Here is an 18749-nt window from a genome sequence, read left to right as displayed (position 1 = left end):
AACGTATGCTCCCCATGTCACAGAGGGGGGAAACTGGGGAGCAGAGAGCGACGGCTGCCTTAGGTCGCCCAGCTAAGTGGCGGTCCGGCCAGTTCAAGTATCTTAATGTAAATCCCATTCTCTTTCCCTAAGATCACCCTCAGAGGTGGCTTTGGAATGTCATGCCAACGTGAAAACTCAGCCCGAGATGTAGTAAGTGTAACATTCTGGGCACAGGTGAACATGTTTTCTTCTGAAAAGCGGGGTGACCCATCAGTCCCAGCTGCAGTCTTTTAGCGATTATAGGTGTTGCCCGACACCATCTTTTTTTGTCCTTCTCAATTATATTTGTTAAGACACTGCTGAAACACCATTACAGGGAACTTAGGGGGAAAAAAAGGGTCTGCACCAGTAATCCATCCACCCTCTCATGCCCGTTCTCCATTCTTCAGGCTTCCTTCTGAGCCCCTGTCCGAATGTGCATGCCAGCTGAAGAGGCCTCCCCCCAGTGTTTCTTATGGTCAACAGTCTGCTTAGGAAGCTATTCTCTCGTTCTCTGTCCTGACTTGCTTTTTTTTTTTTTACCCAGACAAGCATGGCCCAAAGAGCTGAAGTGTCCCCCCAAGTGTTATTTATTAATTTGAGGCAGCAGACCTGGGTTTAATGCTGCAAAGAGTAACCACAGATTATTATTACCCCTGGGGACCAGACAGCCCTGGGGTTAAATCCTGATGTTTCCTCATGCCAGCTGTGTGTCAGCGGCCAGACTCCTCACCCAGGGAGCCTGATTCATCATCTGGGGAACAAGGACCACAGCCTGCCTGTCAGGGTCCTTGTGTACATGAATGCTGAATGTGAGCCCTTTAAGGACATACAGGTGCTCGCAAACAGATCCTCCCTCCTTGCACTCTGTTCATAAGGAATACATTATTCTGAAAGTTCTTTGGGAATAATTAGTAGTTTGTGAGGCTGTGATTTTCTTTTTCTTTAATTTTTTTAAAGTTTTATTTACTTATTTAGAGAGAGACAGCATGAACAGGGAAGAGGCAGGGAGAGGGAGAGAGAGAACCCCAAGCAGTCTCCGTGCCACCAGCGTGGAGTCCAATGTGGGGCTCAAACTCATGAATCGTGAGATCACGACCTGAGTCGAAATCAAGAGTTCGACGCCCAACTGGCTGAGCCACCCCCGGAACCCCGAGGCTGTGTGTTTTTAAAAACTGTGTTATATACACTTAACATAAACCATTTCGACCATTTTAAACATACAATTAAGCGGCATTAAGCACATTCATACTGCTGTGCAACCATTACCATGATCCATTTCCAGAATTTCTCCATCTTCTCAAACTAAAACTCTATCCCCCATTAAACACCAGCTCCCTGTTCTCCTTCCTTAGCCCCTGGCAACCACCATTCCACTTTCTATCCATATGAATCTACCTATTCTAGGTACTGCATATAATGAAAACACACAGTATTTTGTGTCTGGCTTATTTTACTCAACATAATGTCCTCAAGGTTCATCCGTGTTGTAGCAGGTGTCAGAATCTCTTCCCTTTTTTTTTTTTTAATGTTTATTTATATCTCAGAGAAACAGAGAGAGAGAGAGAGAGAGAGAAAGTGGCAGAGGGACAGAGAGAGAGGGAGACAGAATCTGAAGCACGCTCCAGGCTCCAAGTTGTCAGCACAGAGCCCGATGCAGGGCTCGAACTCATGAGCTGTGAGATCAGGACCTCAGCCAGTCGGATGCTTAACTGACCGAGCCACCCAGGTGTCCTTTCTTTTTTTTTTTTTTTAATGTTTATTTTTGAGAGACAGAGCACATGCATGTGCGAGTGCACGAGCAGGGGAGGGGCAGAGAGGGGGACAGAGGATCTGAAGCAGGCTCTGGGCTGACAGCAGAGAGCCCAACGTGAGGCTTAAACTCACGAACTGTGAGATCATGACCTGAGCCATCGTTGGACGCTTAACCGACTGAGCCATCCAGGCGCCCCAGAATTTCCCTCCTTTTTAAAGCTGAAGAACATTCCATTGCAAGGCTGTGTTTTAAACTTAGCAAAACTCCTCAGACTATCCAAGGCCCCCCACAAGCCAGAGCTGGGTTGTCCAACAGAACTTTCTGCAACCATGGAAATGTTCTCTATCTGCATAGACCTTTTACGGTCGCCACTAAGTCCTAGGTTGAGCTCCAAGATTGAGCACTTGCAACAAGGCTCTGGAGACTAAAGAATTGAACTTTTAATTTAATTTAATTCTTATTAATTTAAATAGCCTCACATGACTACTGCCATCATAGTGAACAGTGCAGGGCTGGACTAGAACATCCATCCTCCTCGTTTAGCCGTATCCAGGTTTATTTCGCTTTCTTTATCACCCTGTCAATGGCAACTATAGTCTAAGACTGCTATTTGAAAGGACAGAAGATCGGAGGCTTGGAAGCTGTTTTGCTTCTGGTCTTAGTGTGTCCAGTTTCACAGGCCACAAGCCGCTCCTATCCAGAGAACCGTCATCCTTGGCACCCACAGGCCACGTTCCAGACACTCTGTGGGGACCCCCAGACCCAGCTGTCTGCAGCAGCAGGACCAGAGACATGCCAGGCTAAGTCCCACTGTGGACCGCTCTCCTTGGAAACTAGAAAATCCATGCCCCTCCCCCCAGATAATAAAAGGAAGTGGTGCTCGGGGTGAGGAGGACTGGAAACCAAGGAGGAAAGTGAGTCAGTCTGAGGGGTAAGGAGGGAGAGGGAGCCACGTCAAGTGGCTACACTGCAGGCCTCCGAGGGGGATGAGAGAACCCTCCATCAGCAGTTTTCAAGACATCAGCTTGTGGTAGAGAGAAAGGAGACGTGCTGTCCAAGGAAAACAGCATGGAAGCTGGCATGGAGGGCCACACGTGGTTTGTGTTAGTGGCAGACTGGACTTGGAGGGCTTTCCTCCCTCAGTATCACCAAGCCTCACAACCCAGAAGAGCCAGGGCGGCCCATGGGGACCGTCATGTGCAGTCGCTGGCTGGATAGAGGCCGCGTGGTCCTCAGAGCAGGACACAGCATACCTGGACCTGTGTGACACGGCTCGCTGTCCTTGGGGCTTCTGTCCCCTCGAGGAGCTGGCCCAAAGGTTAGCCTGCTCCGGCGTCCCGGTGGACCTGCCACGTGGGGCCCGCCTCTCGTCCCACCGATCCCTCTCTCTCTCCCTACTGCCCCTCAGTCCATTGCCTCAGTCTGACCTCCTCACTGGTCTGCCTGCCCGTTGGCCTGCGCCGCCACCTCCCCACTGGTGTGTGCCAGCAACTGTGCAAAGAGGGAACGGATGAACGAACGAACGAACAAATGAGTAAAAGAAAGTGGCTATCTGGTTTGGCCAGCCATTGTCCAGGAGAGGGGAAGTTACATTATAATGTTCCAGGTGGAGCAACAGGACCCGGGCTGGGATGCAGAGGCAACTGACCAACACAGTCTCGCTTCTTTCTAGTTTAGAAAGAAAGACTTGCTAACTGTGTGGAAAAGGGCAACGACGGTATTGTCTTCTTAGCGACACACAACTGAGGTGGCAAGAGCTCTTCAGACGGAAGGGAAGGAGGAGTGTATGAAGCACGTACAACACGTGGGAGGTGCGCTGCGATCTCAGAAGAGAACGTCTGTGGAAAGGAGTGTGTCCGAACATTTGGATAAATATGCATGGCGGGCTCCTCAGCCGGCTGTGGGCTAGGATCTCACTGGGAAGCCCCCCCGGGTGGGCAAGGCCCGCCTGGGGAGTGAGAGCTCTTGGGTTCTGCCACCCCTGTACTTGCCTCCAGAAGAGACGAGAAAAACACTCCCTTCCCTTTGGCCCCTGGGGTGGAGCGTGGGGGCTCCTGGGCAGACAGTCCCCAAAGCTCAGAAGTGCACGGGGGCGGGGGGGGGGCAGTTAGACTCTCAGCAGGGGGACAGGCCAGTCCTGTCTCAATCACAGTGGGAAACAAATGACTTTGCTCTGTGACTTGGGACGGCCGCTCCCATCTCTGGATCTCAGTTCCCTTCTCTGGCGAGAAACAAAGGCGCGGATCGACATGCTGCCTCCAGGTTGCCTCCAGCTCTGAGATGTGCGGCGTCCAGGGCGCAGCATCCCGCGAGAGCCCCTGTGCCTAGGAACAGCCCTCTCTGGGTCCTCAGAGATGGAGCGTTCTTGCACGTGGGACACATGTGAGCTCCCTGCGGGGCAGAGTGACCCAGCTGGCTCTGTGTCCCCCACCATTGTAATTCTGCAGGGCGCCCTAAAAGTCCTGCTTCCTCACGCCTTTACACCTTTGCACACGTGGTTTCCTCTTTGCGGAAAGCCTTCCCCCCGTCCTGCGGGCAGGTCAACTCCTTACTCCTTGTCAAGGCCCTGCTCAGATGTTTGTTCCTCCAGGAAGCAAGCTCTGCCTGGGCTCCCTGGCTGGGACAGAGGTCCCTCTCTGAACACCTGGGGTCTGGCTCAGCACGTGTTTAACCGTGCCTTCTGTGAGGGAAGCCCTGGCTCCAGGGATGACCGTGACCCCAGCCCAGGGGATAGAATGAACCAGTGGGAAAACTCAGAGGGCAAAGGTCGCACGGTGCAGTATAAAGCGGACCCCCTCATGCATCTGAGGCCCGTTTGTGAAGGGCTTGTGGTCTGCTCGGAGTAGCCCTGAGGATAGGCCCCGCCCACATCTAGAAGGAGGGCCAAATGGGTCTTTGAAGGCCAGCTACAGGCAGAACTCTGAGGCAAAGCTAACTCTGAAGAGACATGGGTGAAGGCAATTCTGGGCAATTCTGGGCCTCAGGGAGGCCGGGGGGCTCCGTGGTTAGGAGCCCAGGTTTCAGACTCAGTGTGCCGCAGCCTGAATCTTAGCCATGCTGTTTCTGGGCACATGACTCCGCCTCTCTGAGCTTCAGTTTCCCCATCTGTGACATGGGCACAATACCGACTTCGGGCCTGCAAATCAGGACTAAACAAGGCGGTGTAGAAAATGGGCACCTGGCCCATTTCAGTACGTGATTGCTGATACTGTTACTGTGCCACTCAACCCAAATACATTTTCTCTGGGCACTGCCCTCAACCCTGTGGGCATCTTGCTCAGAGGCCAGCTCCCTCCGTCACACTCTGATGGACTCTCCAACGTGGGCCTAGGCTAGGGCAGAAAGGGGTTCAGAGAGGCTGAGTGGCCTGCCCAAGGCCACACAGCTGGGAAGACAGAGGACTAGGACCTGACACCAGGTCTGCCCATTCCAAGCCCAGGGCTCTGTTACCTGCACCCTCATGTCAACGAGACTTGTGGCCAGATGTCAGCTAGTAGTGGCAGGTATGACGATCAGGGTCCGGCTCCTCTAAGCGTGAGAGGGTTAGGAAATCACATTGGAAGGTGAATTGTCGTAAACAGGACCTTCTCGCTGGTGACTGTGAGTCTCTCTTCCCACAAAGGAACCTGAGTCATGCTCCTTCTTTCTATTCCAGGCAGCCTCTCTGGAGAGGATTTCCTCTGCCTGAATGTCTCGTCCCGACCAGAAGGAACATTTACTGGTTTTTGTCATCTACGGGCTATTTCTCCCTTTCTGGAAGCAGCTGTCTGATTTCTTCTGGGGACTATTTCTACTCCTCGATTAGTCTACACTCATTCTCCTCCAGTCCCTAGGCTGGCCCGGACTGACCCAGCCGTCGACCCAAGATGAACCAATGAGACTTTTGCTTAAATTGTTGGGGGCATTCTTCTTTTTCTGAAGCCACTGAGCTGACCTGTTGGATACAGCTTGGAGCTGTGGCCACCACTGTATCACACACCATCCTGCTTGGGCATGAAGAAAGCTAAGAAGTGGAGAGAGCCAGGTCCTCGTGGACATTTTTGCTCCTGGATCCAGCCACACCTGCAGCCTAGTACCCTTAGACATCTCAGTTACATTTTGCCGATCAATGCTCTTTTTGAATAATCCATTTTGACTAGGTTTCTGTCATCTGCAACTAAAACAGTTCTGACTAAAACAAGATCTCACAGCCAGTAAGTGGCAGTATTTGGATCAAGGCCCAGGATCTTAACCACTCTATTAAACTGGCATCGTCGCCTCCTCTGATCTTCATGCCAGTTCCTAGCAGCAACCCACGCCCATCAATAATCCCAACAGCTGACATTTGCTCAGGGCTTGACAGCCCAGAGACTGCTCGCACACATCATCACTCTTTTTAAAAAAGCAATTGAGAGATACTTCGTGTGCCATAAAATTCGCCCCTTTAAAGCGTACCATTCAGTGGTGCTTAGTACATTCACAAGGCCGTGCAACCAGGGCCATCATCTAATTCCAGAACATTTCCATCACCCCCCAAAAGATACCCAGTACCCAATAACAGCCTCTCCCCTTTTGCCCCTCCCTCCAGCTCCTGGCAACCACTAGTCTGCTTTCTGACTCTACGGATCTGCCTCTTCTGGACACACATCATCACTTTTAACTCCATATAAACTTTGTGAAGTAGCCACTAGAGACAGGGGCACTAGACGGCACAGTGGCAAAGAGTGCGGTATCTGGTGTCGCCCGCCCAGTTTCAAATCTAAGTTTGGACATTCACTAGCTGTGTGACCTTGTGCAAATGACTTAACCTCTCTGAGCCTAGAATTCTTCATCTATGTAATTTAATAAACTTAATATGAGGATTAACTGAGTCATTATATCTAGATGCTTAGCCGTCCGTGCTCCAGAAATGCCAGCTGTTTCTTTTGTCATTACCTTGTTACTGGTGAGGACAATCAGGCACAAAGGGGTTAAGAGGCGTGCCCAAGGCCTCATAGCACAGGTGGCTGGGCCCCAAGTCTCCTGACCGAGTCCTCTGCTTTTTCCATTACGCCACATTGGCCTAGCTGTTTCTCCACGAAAGCTTGGCCCTCTCCATACTCTTTTGTGCCAAGTTACTTTTGACAAAGCCAAGGCTACTCACCAGACAGGAGGAAGGGGAGTGTGGGATCATGAAATCACCTCACTTTAGGGTGTCACGGCCCCACACGGGCCGGCCTCCTTGCCTGCTCCTCGGGAACAGCTGACTTTGGCTGGTGGGATCCCGCCCTGCCCTCTTCCAGCTTCCTCCTCTGGGTTTTGGGGGGTGGCTGTTTCTAGGACAGCAGGACCCTCTGGAATTCTATGACTTTCCCACTCCAGCCACCCATCTGGGCCTCTTTAAGGCTGGCTGAAGCACTGCCTTTGGACTAACAGGGAGGGGAGTCTGAGGCAGCTATTTATGCTATACCAAACCCCCAATTATTGCCAATTATGCTGAGTGGGGAAGAAAACCTCACTTTTAAGTTCTGGTAGAAACAAGAAAGTTGAGTCAGAACAGGAGAGTGGAGGGAGTACAGGCTTTGGGCCAGGGACACTCGTGATCACGCTCTGGCTCAGGCATTCCGAAATGATGTCACCTCGGGCAAGTCCCTTCTGAACTGAGGGACAGCTAATGGCAGCTAATGTGCTTATTGAGCAAGGCGCAGCTCGATTAACCATCACCACGAATGCATGAGGAAAGTTCTTTCATTCTTTAACATGCAGATGGGGAGACTGAGTCTCAGAAGCATACAGAGGTGACACCAAGCTGAGACCTGAAACACGAAGCTGAGACTTAAACCCAGTCTCTCTAACCCCAGAGGTCAAGGTCTAAAGCTGTGGGTATGCCGCCCTGTTGGCTGCAAAACAGCAGCCATGGACATTTCCATATGCCCTTCTCCTCACTCCCGTCTTCATCCCACCTCCTCTTCTAGATGATGCTGGAGCAAACACCCCAACCTCTCTGGCCAAGCTGACAGGCGTGGAGGTACACTTAGGACCCTTGGGACAATCAGATTCTCTCTCTCCTGGAGACTGGACTCAGCACCTAGAAACTCCAGAGGGTTGACAACAGGGAAAAGTGAGGGACTGAGGTGCTGTCTGGGGGATGTGGGCCAATGGGCTAGGGGAGGAAGCCGGTCCAGAGAAGCTAGCAGTTAAACAAAATAGGCTTGATGGGAGAGACCCTGTGGCCACAATGACAGACGGCTGGGGAGCTGCTGGTCCTCTGAGGGCCAATCAGGTGCTGGTTCTGGGGCCCTGTGGGGCCAGCTTCATTTCCTGCTCTGGGGCTCCATGGGACATACCTGCCTCCTCCCATAAATCTACCCCACTCCTCTCTTCCTGCCTAAGCTGCCCAGTGGCCACTTTGCTCTGTGGATTCCCATAATCCCCGGGACAGCAATCCTGAGTGTCGCCGTTCTCTGTCCCCTCTTATCCTTCATCCTTCTTGGAGGTGTCAGGCAGGCAAGAGGCCTCTGAAAGCAAAATACAGGTGGTCGTCCCTACACAGACCCTCTGTGCGTGAAAAGTCAGTCTAGCAACTTCAATCTCTGAACTGAAGATCTGCTATAATGGATCTGCCTAAGTCACCCCTGAACCTGGCAAAGAGGGTGTGGATCTTGGTCCTTCTCAGACAGGACGATGCCTCCAGCTCATCACATTCATAGGTGTTGGGCATCATCTTCCCTTCCTTTCCCCCAGGGTTCAGCCCTTTCCTGGCCCCCATGCTGCTCCTGCCAAGTCTGTTTTAGCTAGAGTCTTAGCATCGTTACCATATAGTCTCTTTGTGCACTTCTAGGTCTGCTGTAGACTAGAAGAAAAATATAATTTACATATGGTACTGTTTAATTTTGTTGCATTTTGTCAACACAGAACACCACTAATGAGTTCACTGCATTTTAATAATTAGGTAACAGGAGTCTCGGTTGACATTACACAACGACTCTTGGCAGTTTGTTATGCAGGCGTTTGAGATGGTTTTAGTGATACTGGGGAAACCTGCGAGAAGCACATTATCATCTCCTCTTCCTTTAAAATAATGAAATACAGGTTCTGAAAATTCTTTATTCAACATTTTTAGGAATGGATTAGGTCCATACAACCAAGATGTCGGTGGTTAATATCACCCAAGCTTCTAAAAGAACATGTGGGGTCAAGAGATAGGATGGCGTGCAGGACACTGTGTTTGCTGGGACTTCTGGGAAGTGACCTTTCACTCTTTCCTGCTGAGTATAATCCCAGAGCATTTTGTAACCACGTGGGATCTGAGGATAAAGCCAACACCACTGAAAGTAGGAATGCAGGATGAGAGGAAGGAGCTGGGTGAGGTGGTACCATTGAAAACCCTGGATCAATCTGTGCCTGAAGCCAGGAAGGTTTTTTTCTCCTGGGATATTCAAACGTATGCTCCACAGATTTGCATGTCATTCTTGTATAGGGACCATGTTAATTTCTGTATCCTTCTGACTTCAGTAGCTGTGCTGCTCAAGGGAGCACAATGGACATCATTTTTAAGTCTAGGAAAAAAAAAAAAAAACACTCTGTGTCCGCTGTGGGGTGAGCATCTAGACCCTGAAGTCAAAATGGAAAGTTAGTCCAATTAAACTTTTCCGACCCTGCAGCCCATTGGAGACTCCAAATCCTTACCTGGAGGTCAAAGAACTTGCTGTAGCGCCGGTAAATGGCCTCTGTGGAGCCACTGGACCACGTGACCCGGATGATATAGACCTATAGAGAGGGACAGAATAGACAGGCATTAACACCAAGGGATCTCTTCCAACATCCAGATGGCGAACAGACACGTGAAAAGATGCTCAGTGTCACTCCTCATCAGGGAAAATACAAATCAAAACCACAATGAGATACCACCTCACCCTTGTCAGAATGGCTAAAATGAACAACTCAGGCAACAAGAGATGTTGACCAGGATGCGGAAAAAGAGGAAGCCTTTTGCACTGCTGGTGGGAAGGCAAACTGGTGCAGCCACTCTGGAAAACAGTATGGAGGTTCCTCAAAAAATTAAAAATAGAACTACCCTACGACCCAGCAATTGCACTACTAGGCATTTATCCAAAGGATACAGGAGTGCTGATTCAAAGGGGCACATGCACTTCAATGTTTATAGCAATGCTATTGACAATACAAAGTATGGAAAGAGCCCAAATGTCCATCGGCGGATGAATGGATGAAGAAGATGTGGTATATATATACAATGGAGTATTACTCGGCAATCGAAGAGAATGAAATCTTGCCATTTGCAACTACATGGATGGAACTAGAGGGTATTATGCTAAGTGCAATCAGTCAGAAAAAGACAAATACCATATGATTTCACTCATTTGTGGAATTTAAGACACAAAACAGATGAACATAAGGGAAGGGAAGGAAAAATAATATAAAAACAGGGGCCCCTGGGTGGCTCAGTCGGTTGAGGGTCCGACTTTGGCTCAGGTCATGATCTCACGGTCTGTGGGTTCCAGCCCCGCGTCAGGCTCTGTGCTGACAGCTCGGAGCCTGGAGCCTGCTTCAGATTCTGTGTCTCCCTCTCTCTCTGCCCCTCCCCTGCTCATGCTCTGTCTCTGTCTCTCAAAAATAAATAAATGTTAAAAAAATTAAGTAATATAAAAACAGGGAGGGAGACAAACCATAAGAGGCTCTTAAATACAGAGAACAAACTCAGGACTGCTGACAGGGTGTTGGGTGGGAAGATGGGCTAAAGGGACAAGGGGCATTAAGGAGGACACTTGTTGGGACGAGCACTGGGTGTGATAGGTGAGTGATGAATCACTACATTCTATTCCTGCAGTCATTATTACACTACATGTTAACTAACTTGGATTTAAATGAAAGGAAAGAGTTGGGGGTGGGGGCGGGGAGCTCTTCCATCTCCAGGACTCTGGAGTAAAGCACAGGGCTGTCAGAAAGACCTGGGTTTGAATCTAAGTTCTGCTGCTGAAATGCTGTGTGGCTTTGGAGAAGTTACTTGCTTTCTCTGGGCCTCAGCTTCCTCCTCAACAGTATGGGTATAACTCCCACCTCTGAGAATTATACAAAGGATTAAGTGAAATCAAGAATGGAAAACATTAACACCCTGCTCATCTCGGGAGATAGTGTTATTTTCAGCACTGCAGGGACTTCTTGCTTTCCACTCAATCCAGAGAGCCACAGGGCTGGCTATTTTTCCAGTCATTCTTAACACTTTGCCTTTTGTCAGAAGTCGCAGAGACCTATGGCTCTTAGCATTGTGATATTTCTCATAAGCTAAGCCTCACGAGCCACTGCCACCAATTAGGGGCCTGGGGCCAAGTCATTTTCTCCCTCCAGGTGTGTTTCCTCATTGGTAAATTGGTCTGACAGCATCTGTTCAGGGTGACAGTGTAAGGATCTCATGCGATCGACGATGGGGGGGCAACCACAGGCCATGTTTCCAATCATTGTCACAAGTCACGGCACATGCAGAAAATAATATATGATGACAAATTTGGGCAAACTGAGGTGGCAGCTGGTCAGAGGCGGTACCTCGTGGCCCCGCACACCACCTGGACAATTAAAAAGGATGTATGTGAAAGCTCTTTGGAAAGGCGGAAATGCTGTATAAACACGATGGGCTCGACGGTGATGGAGGCCATGAGCTGAGGAGTGGCTGGAGGGACAACACATACGTAAATGAAAATAACCTGTGGGCAGTGCACGCCTGTTATTTTTTGCCCAGTACTGATTCCCTTTTCTTCCCACCAAAGCTTTTTTGACTTTTCTCCTGGGAACCTCCTTCCCCACCCCAGCACAGTGCCTTAGATACAGAGGTGGGTGCCATTCATGATCCATGGTGATTGGTTGAGAAATGAGCACGTGACCTGTGCTGGGCCAATCAGAGCCAGCAAGAGTCGGCTCTTTTGCTCCAACCCTTAAAAAAGACAAGCTGTCTTTTCTTTGAAGTTGCTAGGCTGTTAGGCAGTAGATCTGGAGCTGTTGCAGGCTATCTCACTACTGCCTGCAAGGATGCCAACATCAGCAGGTTCCTGGGAACACAGTCGAACCGTTAGATCCAGTTCTGCTTGAACCTCAATCTACTCCTGGTCTGTCAAGTTTACTGAGCCGAGAAACCTTGGGCCAAACCTGCCCTCTTGAATTATTTCTGAAGCCAGTTTAAGTTGGGTTTTTGACATAGGTAATCTAGTCCTGACCGAGGCAGGATGGGAGGTAGGAGAGAGCTCTCTGAAGCCTGGAGTCATCACGGTGCACTTTGAACGATGTGGAAACTTTACAAGGAAACTTCCATTCAAAATGGAACAGGGTGGAGAAACCATGGGGGGCTGGAGCCAGGGACCAGTGTGAACACCAGGGTCTCACAGGTAGAAGAAATGAATAATGGAAAGGTAATTCAGGACAAGGTGGGGAAGTGCCCTTGAGTGCCAAGCTAAGTCCACCACGAATGACCTCTCCAAATCCAACATGGATTTTATTTCAAAGAAGCATGATGGAGAGGAAGAAACCTGGGCTCTAGACTCACACAATTTCCTAACCTTGGGGCCACAGCCTCCTTAACTGTAAAATGGGGTCAGTAAGCCCATCTCACACATTGTTACGATGATTATAAGAGGCAAAGCTCTGAGCTCTTTGCCTGGCAGAAAGGAAAAGTTCAAGAAACTTTAGTACCCTGCACTCTGATTCCCCAGGGCCTGTCCCACCCTGTTCATAAAAACAGGCTATTTCAACATCAGAGATTTGGGCATCCGGGCCCACCCCCCCTCCCTTGTTGGTGCTCCCTGGTCCTGGGAACCTCATGGAGCCAAAGAACAGGTCAAGACATCCTTTAGGAGTCACCTCGGAAAGGTGATTTTCTGACAAAAAAGAACTGTCTCCAAAGCCACCCAGAGAGTTGTCAGTTTTATGAAAAAGACATCCATTCTGTTCATCAAGACTCCGGCACAGAGATTCTGAATGGCTCCCATTTGTCATTCATTCATTCATTCATTCACTCTATGACATTTATTAAGCACCTCTTGTGTGCTAGGCACTCTCTGGGTGCTGGGACGTAATGAAGAGCAAGAGCGACCTAGACCTTGCCCTTGGGAAATGGGAAGATGGGCAACAGACCAGCAGACAAGCAAGTACGTATGAATTATAAGTTCCAGTCAGTGCTTAGGAAGGACCCAAAGTCTGGTATGATTGTACAATGGGGGAGGCTGGGGTGGATGAGTGTCCCCGGAAGGGAAGGCCCACTGGGGCAAGCAGGCTTTGAACGGAGACCTGAGGGACAAGGAGCTGGCAGGGAGAAGAACTGAGAGAAGAGTATTCCAGGCAGAAAGAAAAGGATGAATAAGGATGCGGATGCCGGATGGTTCAGGACATGTCTGAGGTGCAGGAAGGCCGTCATGGCAAGCAGAGCCGGGGGAGGAAGGAGGCTGGGGCTGGGAGGCAAGCACCATCGGCATTATGAGGGGCTTGCAGGTCACAGGGAGGAGATGGGCTTCTATTCTGTTAAGGGGTTTCAAAGGGTGGGGTGTGTGTGTGTGTGACATGATTGAACGTATGTTTCAAAAAAAGTTTTCCTATGTATCCTTCTGGCTGCTGTGTGAAAAATGGTTTGACGAGGAGCAGGGACACCACTAAGGAGGCTTTTCTGTCACTGAGAGGGACACAGCCAATCCAATGGCCCAACATCCAGATGGGTAAATTGAGGCCCAGAGAATACCATACCAAAAGTCTTGTCACTGGGGGATGCTTAAGCAAAGTCTGGATGACCATGTGTGAAGAATAATACTAATGGGGATTAAAAAACAAGGGAAAAGGGGCGCCTGGGTGGCTCAGTCAGTTAAGCATCCGACTTCAGCTCAGGCCATGATCTCACGGTCCGTGAGTTCAAGCACCGCGTCGGGCTCTGTGTTGTCAGCTCAGAGCCTGGAGCCCGCTTCAGATTCTGGGTCTCCCTTTCTCTCTGTCTCTGCCCCACTCACACTCTGTCTCTCGAAAATAAATAAATGTTAAAAAAAAAATAAAGTGAGTATCGAAATAAAGCTCGTTGAGTAAACTAAAAAAAAAGGGGGGGAAAAAAGGTTGACCATCAAAGTTTCATTGTTTTCTGAAAACCAGTAAGAAAAACATTCCCATAAATGGAAAAAAATTCTGCTTACACAATTCATTTTCGATCTCCTGTTTATAGTTTTTAAAGTTCTGTACATATGGTACAAGGACTCTGCAGCAGGCCTAATTGGTTTAGTGGAACCAACCTGTGAACACAATTTAATGTCTGCATTTTTAGGCACACATCTAATTTTTAACGAGCATTGCCCCAGTGCAGGGTTTTGGTCTTGCCCAGGGTTTGGGGTGAAAGGGCATACTCACTGGCTTCTAATGCCAGCCCTGTTGCTGGGTGAGACTCACACGCACCAACCTCTCTGGCCGCAGTGTCCTTCTCTCTACTTTCCCTTGAGGATTCACTGTAATCACTAAGGTACATGGGGCTTTGCCCGATGCCTGGCACACAGGACGTGTGCAAACAGTCTTTCCTGCATAGCAGCTGTCCGACACATTACTGCTTCTCTGGTTCTCCTCTACTCCTCTTGGTAACAGCACCTGATTTCCCTTGGAAGATCACTCCTCTGCTGCCACTGGGTCTTTGTGACAGGGAATGGGTGGGTGTCCCAGACTACTGTCTACCCCTGGCCTCCACAATTCTTCAGGGATGGGCACATGACCCAAGCCAGGCCAATGAGACTCAATTCTGGGACTTTTGATGGCACGATCAGGGAAGAGCCCCTCTTCCCTACTGTGACAGCTAGCTGGGAGAACCATGTGGGAAGCACCTGCCACACAGAAGCAAGCAGCCAAGAGGGACAGAGAGGGCCTGAATCCTGTGACATCATTTGAACCCCTGGACCCAGTGTCCCGGTCTTTTCATGGACATAAGCCAAAACCTTCCCTTTCTTGTGTAAGCCTGTTATAGTTTGTATTACTTGCAACCAAAGCAATCCTAACATATCTGACCTTGACTTTTAGATTTTTTTTTTTTTAACGTTTATTCATTTTTGAGACAGAGAGAGACAGAGCATGAACGGGGGAGGGTCAGAGAGAGAGGGAGACACAGAATCTGAAACAGGCTCCAGGCTCTGAGCTCTCAGCACAGAGCCTGACATGGGGCTTGAACTCACAAACCACGAGATCATGACCTGAGCCGAAGTTGGACGCTTCACCGACTGAGCCACCCAGGCGCCCCAACGACTTTTAGATTATATCCCAAATCCAGTTAACGCTCCGTGGCCTGCCGTTGAAGGAATTAAAAGCTGACTTCTTCATGGCAGCAGTATTCACAACAGCCAAATGAGGAACAAAATGTGTTGTATACATACAGTGGAATATCACTCAGCCTTAAAAAGGGAGGGCATTCTGACACATGCTAATAACATGAATGATCCCTGAAGACATTATGCTAAGTGAAATCAGCCAGCCACAAAAAAACGAATACCGTACGATCCCACTTATAGGAGGTCCCTACAGGAGTCAAATTCATAGAAACAGAAAGTAGAGTGGGGGTCGCCAGGGGATGGGGTGGGGAAATGGGGAGTTAGTGTTCAATGGTGTTAAATACAATATAAGTGTTAATGAAAAAATAAAAGGTCTGGAGACGGATGGTGGTAGCAGTTGCACAACAAAGAGAATGCACCTAATGCCACTGAACGGGACACTTAAAAACGGTTGAGGGGCGCCTGGGCGGCTCAGTCGGTTAAGCGTCCGACTTCAGCTCAGGTCACGATCTCGCGGTCTGTGAGTTCGAGCCCCGCGTTGGGCTCTGGGCTGATGGCTCAGAGCCTGGAGCCTGCTTCCCATTCTGTGTCTCCCTCTCTCTCTGCCCCGCCCCGTTCATGCTCTCTCTCTGTCTCAAAAATAAATAACCGTTAAAAAAAGAAAAATTAAAAAAAATTAAAACAAAACAAAACAAAAAACGGTTGAAATGGTAAAATGATATGTCATATATATTTTATCACAATTAAAAAAATAATTAAAAAAGGTTTTTTTAATGTTCATTTACCCTTGAGAGAGAGAGAGAGAGAGAGAGAGAGAGAGAGAGAGACAGAGTGTGAGCGGGGCAGGGACAGAGAGAGAGGGAGGCACAGAATCTGAAACGGCCTCTAGGTCTGAGCTGTCAGCACAGAGCCTGATGCAGGGCTCGAACCCACGAGCCATGAGATTGCGACCTGAGCCGAAGTCAGACGCTTGACCGACTGAGCCACCCAGGTGCCCCTAAAAAAATAATTTTTAACAAAAGCAGATTTATATAGTCCATGTCACGTTCCTCTGGAAATGACACTGAAATGTTCTCCCTGGTACAGCCTTCAAAACATGTACTGCATATCCAAGAAAGGATTTGTATCCAGAGCATGTTTTTTTTTTTTTTAAACTCTCAAAACTCAACAGTAAGGAAACAACCAACGTGATCACAAGATGGACAAAAGATTTAAACAGACCCTTCACCACAGAGAATATATGGATGCAAAGACATACATGAGAAGATGCTCGACATCATTAACCATCAGAGAAAGGCACGCCGAAACCATGATGAGATTTCACCACGTACCTATCAGAATGGCTAGAATAAAAATTGCTGACAAAAACAAACAAAAAATTACTGAAAACAAATGCTGACAAAAGTGTGTGGTCCCCAGAACTCTCACACATTGGTGGGAAAGCAAGATGGCACAGCCACTCTGGATGGAAGCGGAACCACAGGGTGAAAGGCTGTTGATCAGGTAGTCAGACGGTGAAAGGATCACCCCACGGATTACTCTCCCAGCAAGGGGACAAATGTACCGTTTCAATGGAGGTCTGGCAGTCAAACTGGAGCCAGGTGACCAAACCCAGCATTACCAATAGAGGCAAGCAGGCACCGCGCGGCCCCCGAGGTGATGCAACGTGGAATCAAGAAAATCTTCTGTCAAGTACTGTCGCCCAAATGTTTAACCTGAATCTCAAGCCTCTTGACCTAATTTCCAATTTACAGAAAACAAAAGAGGATGGGGAACAAGCTAAATGACACCATGAGGAAACAAATTCCGAATGTGGGCTATTCTAGAAGTCTGCTAACAGGGCATCGTTCAAATGCTACTTCTTCCGGAAAGCCCTCTCGGACTGCTCCTTCCCCACCAATACTGGGTTGGCTCTCCCTGCTACATGTCTCCTTTGGTACCTGTTTCCCCATCACCGTTTCCTCATGTCAGTTAAGCTTTATTGCAATTGCTAGGTGTCTGCTTTCCCACTAGGTTCTAAGTTTCTTGACAGAAGAGACAATGCCTGTCTTGTTCCCCGGGTGCTGTATGCCCAGCTCTGAGCACAGTGGAAAATCTATGCTTCATGAAAAAATGAGAAAGAGACGGAGATGCCAGGTGGTCAAGCTCTCACAGGTGGCAATGCCTGCCTGAGGCAGGCCTGAGGTCTGTGGGAAGGGAGCCTGGTCCAGCCGTGTCTCTCAGATGGTCCCTCAGGCTCGCCTATCCTCTGTGCTCCGTGCCCTGCTTCACAACCCCTCCCACCGACCCGTCTGCCTGGAGCAGAGAGAGTCTCCCCGAGCAGCCGGGACTCCTTCCCTCTGGGAATGAGGAAGCAGAGACCACACTGGTGTCTGAGGGCCCCCAAGGGTTTCCTCCCGCTCCCTCACAGGAGGCCTTAAACTGGAATTAGCCACCATGGAAACCCCTTCTTATTCAACCTCAGCAGTCAGGCCTGTGTGACTTACAAAGCCCAGACTCCCCAGGCCCGGGTTCCCACCAGGCCCAGAAGTGCTGGGTTTCTTCACTTCCTCTAAGTCAGTACAGAGATGGACTGGTGGAGGGGAGGGCTGTGGGGGCAGGGTATACCATGACCAGGGTGCTTGGGGTAGAGTTGGGCACATGGCTGGGCCGTGGTGTCTCCCAAATTCCCCAGAGCCCACAGGTTAGGATAACACGTCTCACATTTTCCTAGCCAGCAACGGAGGCACACAAGTGCAGTGACCTGCCTGAGGTCACGAGCTCTGCAGTTCAAAATGAGGACTCTGATCCAGGTTGCCTCTAACCCCGATGGCCTTGCTGCACCAGGGAATCAGGCCTCCACCCCGGCAGCTGGACTGCAGCTGGACTGTGGGCCTACAGGAAGATGCATGCTGGTTCTTCTGTTTTTGAGAGCCCACCAGGAGGCTGTGGGATTCAGGAGTTAAGATGGCCCTGATTCACCTCTGCTTTCAACTACTCAACTAGCTGTGTGGTCTTGGGAAAGTGGTTTGAACTCTCTGTGACTCAGCTTCTTGTCTGGAAGAAATGAGGATCACAACAGTTGCAACCTCAGAGTTGGGGTGATGATGACACGAGAATGTGCACACAGAGTGCCTAGCATGGTGCCTGCACGCGGTAAATGGTTGGTGTAGAGAAGGTACCATTGCCCTTAGCATGCTGAGCTAAACCCAGGGACACAAAGCTGAGGGAGACCTGGTCTCTGCTCACTGCCTCTACAGATGCGCCTCCCACAACCCGCCCACCTGCCCCCATCTCTCCACCCCCTCCAGGGCCCTGCCTCTTCTACGGTCTTCTCCAGGCCCCATGAGGGTCAGAAGGACTGGCCCCTGCGTGGCCTGGGAACACAGGCCCAGCTCACCTGAGCCAGGGCACACATCTTCTAGCTGTCAGATGAGTCAGGGCCCTGTCCCCTCCCCGTGAATGTCTGCGGGGAAGGCCCCCGCCACCTCCTACCCCCACCCTGAGCCTCAGCCTCAGTGGAGGGGAGTTCTGTGTCTGGCCCAAATGCAGGGTCACCACATACCTGTGAGCCTGCCTGGTGCCAGGCTTTACCCACCCTGGCCTTTCCTCCTCTACCAAGGGGTGAAGACTGTTCCAGGAGTCCTAGGTCAGTCTGACCTTGCCAGGAGGTACCTCACAAAGGATGAAGAACCCCATCTGCTCATGGATGGTGTTGGGTGTGGCCTTGGCCACAGGGACCCCTGGAT

At 49.9% G+C, this 18749-nt stretch overlaps 1 protein-coding gene across 2 annotated transcripts in view; it reads right to left on the bottom strand.

Moving 5' to 3' along the window:
* The window catches only part of SH3PXD2B (SH3 and PX domains 2B), a 100823-nt gene that overhangs the window by 57841 nt on the left and 24233 nt on the right, over positions 1 to 18749 (bottom strand). Inside the window, exons 1-2 of one of the 2 annotated variants that reach the window (XM_042992309.1) lie at positions 17725 to 17757; positions 9425 to 9505 (exon numbers count right to left, since the gene is read on the bottom strand). Coding sequence is in view for 1 of the 2 variants with exons in the window: in XM_042992301.1 (XP_042848235.1) it covers positions 9425 to 9505 (81 nt within the window). In the remaining variant the exon portion in view is untranslated. Of the gene's footprint in view, positions 1 to 9424; positions 9506 to 17724; positions 17758 to 18749 lie in introns of those variants that run through there. The other variant, XM_042992301.1, reaches the window with a different exon arrangement.

This window comes from Panthera tigris, chromosome A1 (assembly GCF_018350195.1).
Source record: "Panthera tigris isolate Pti1 chromosome A1, P.tigris_Pti1_mat1.1, whole genome shotgun sequence".
Classification (NCBI taxonomy): domain Eukaryota; kingdom Metazoa; phylum Chordata; class Mammalia; order Carnivora; family Felidae; genus Panthera; species Panthera tigris.
Note: the sequence above shows the minus strand (reverse complement) of the source record. Positions and strands in the feature narration are given on the sequence as shown.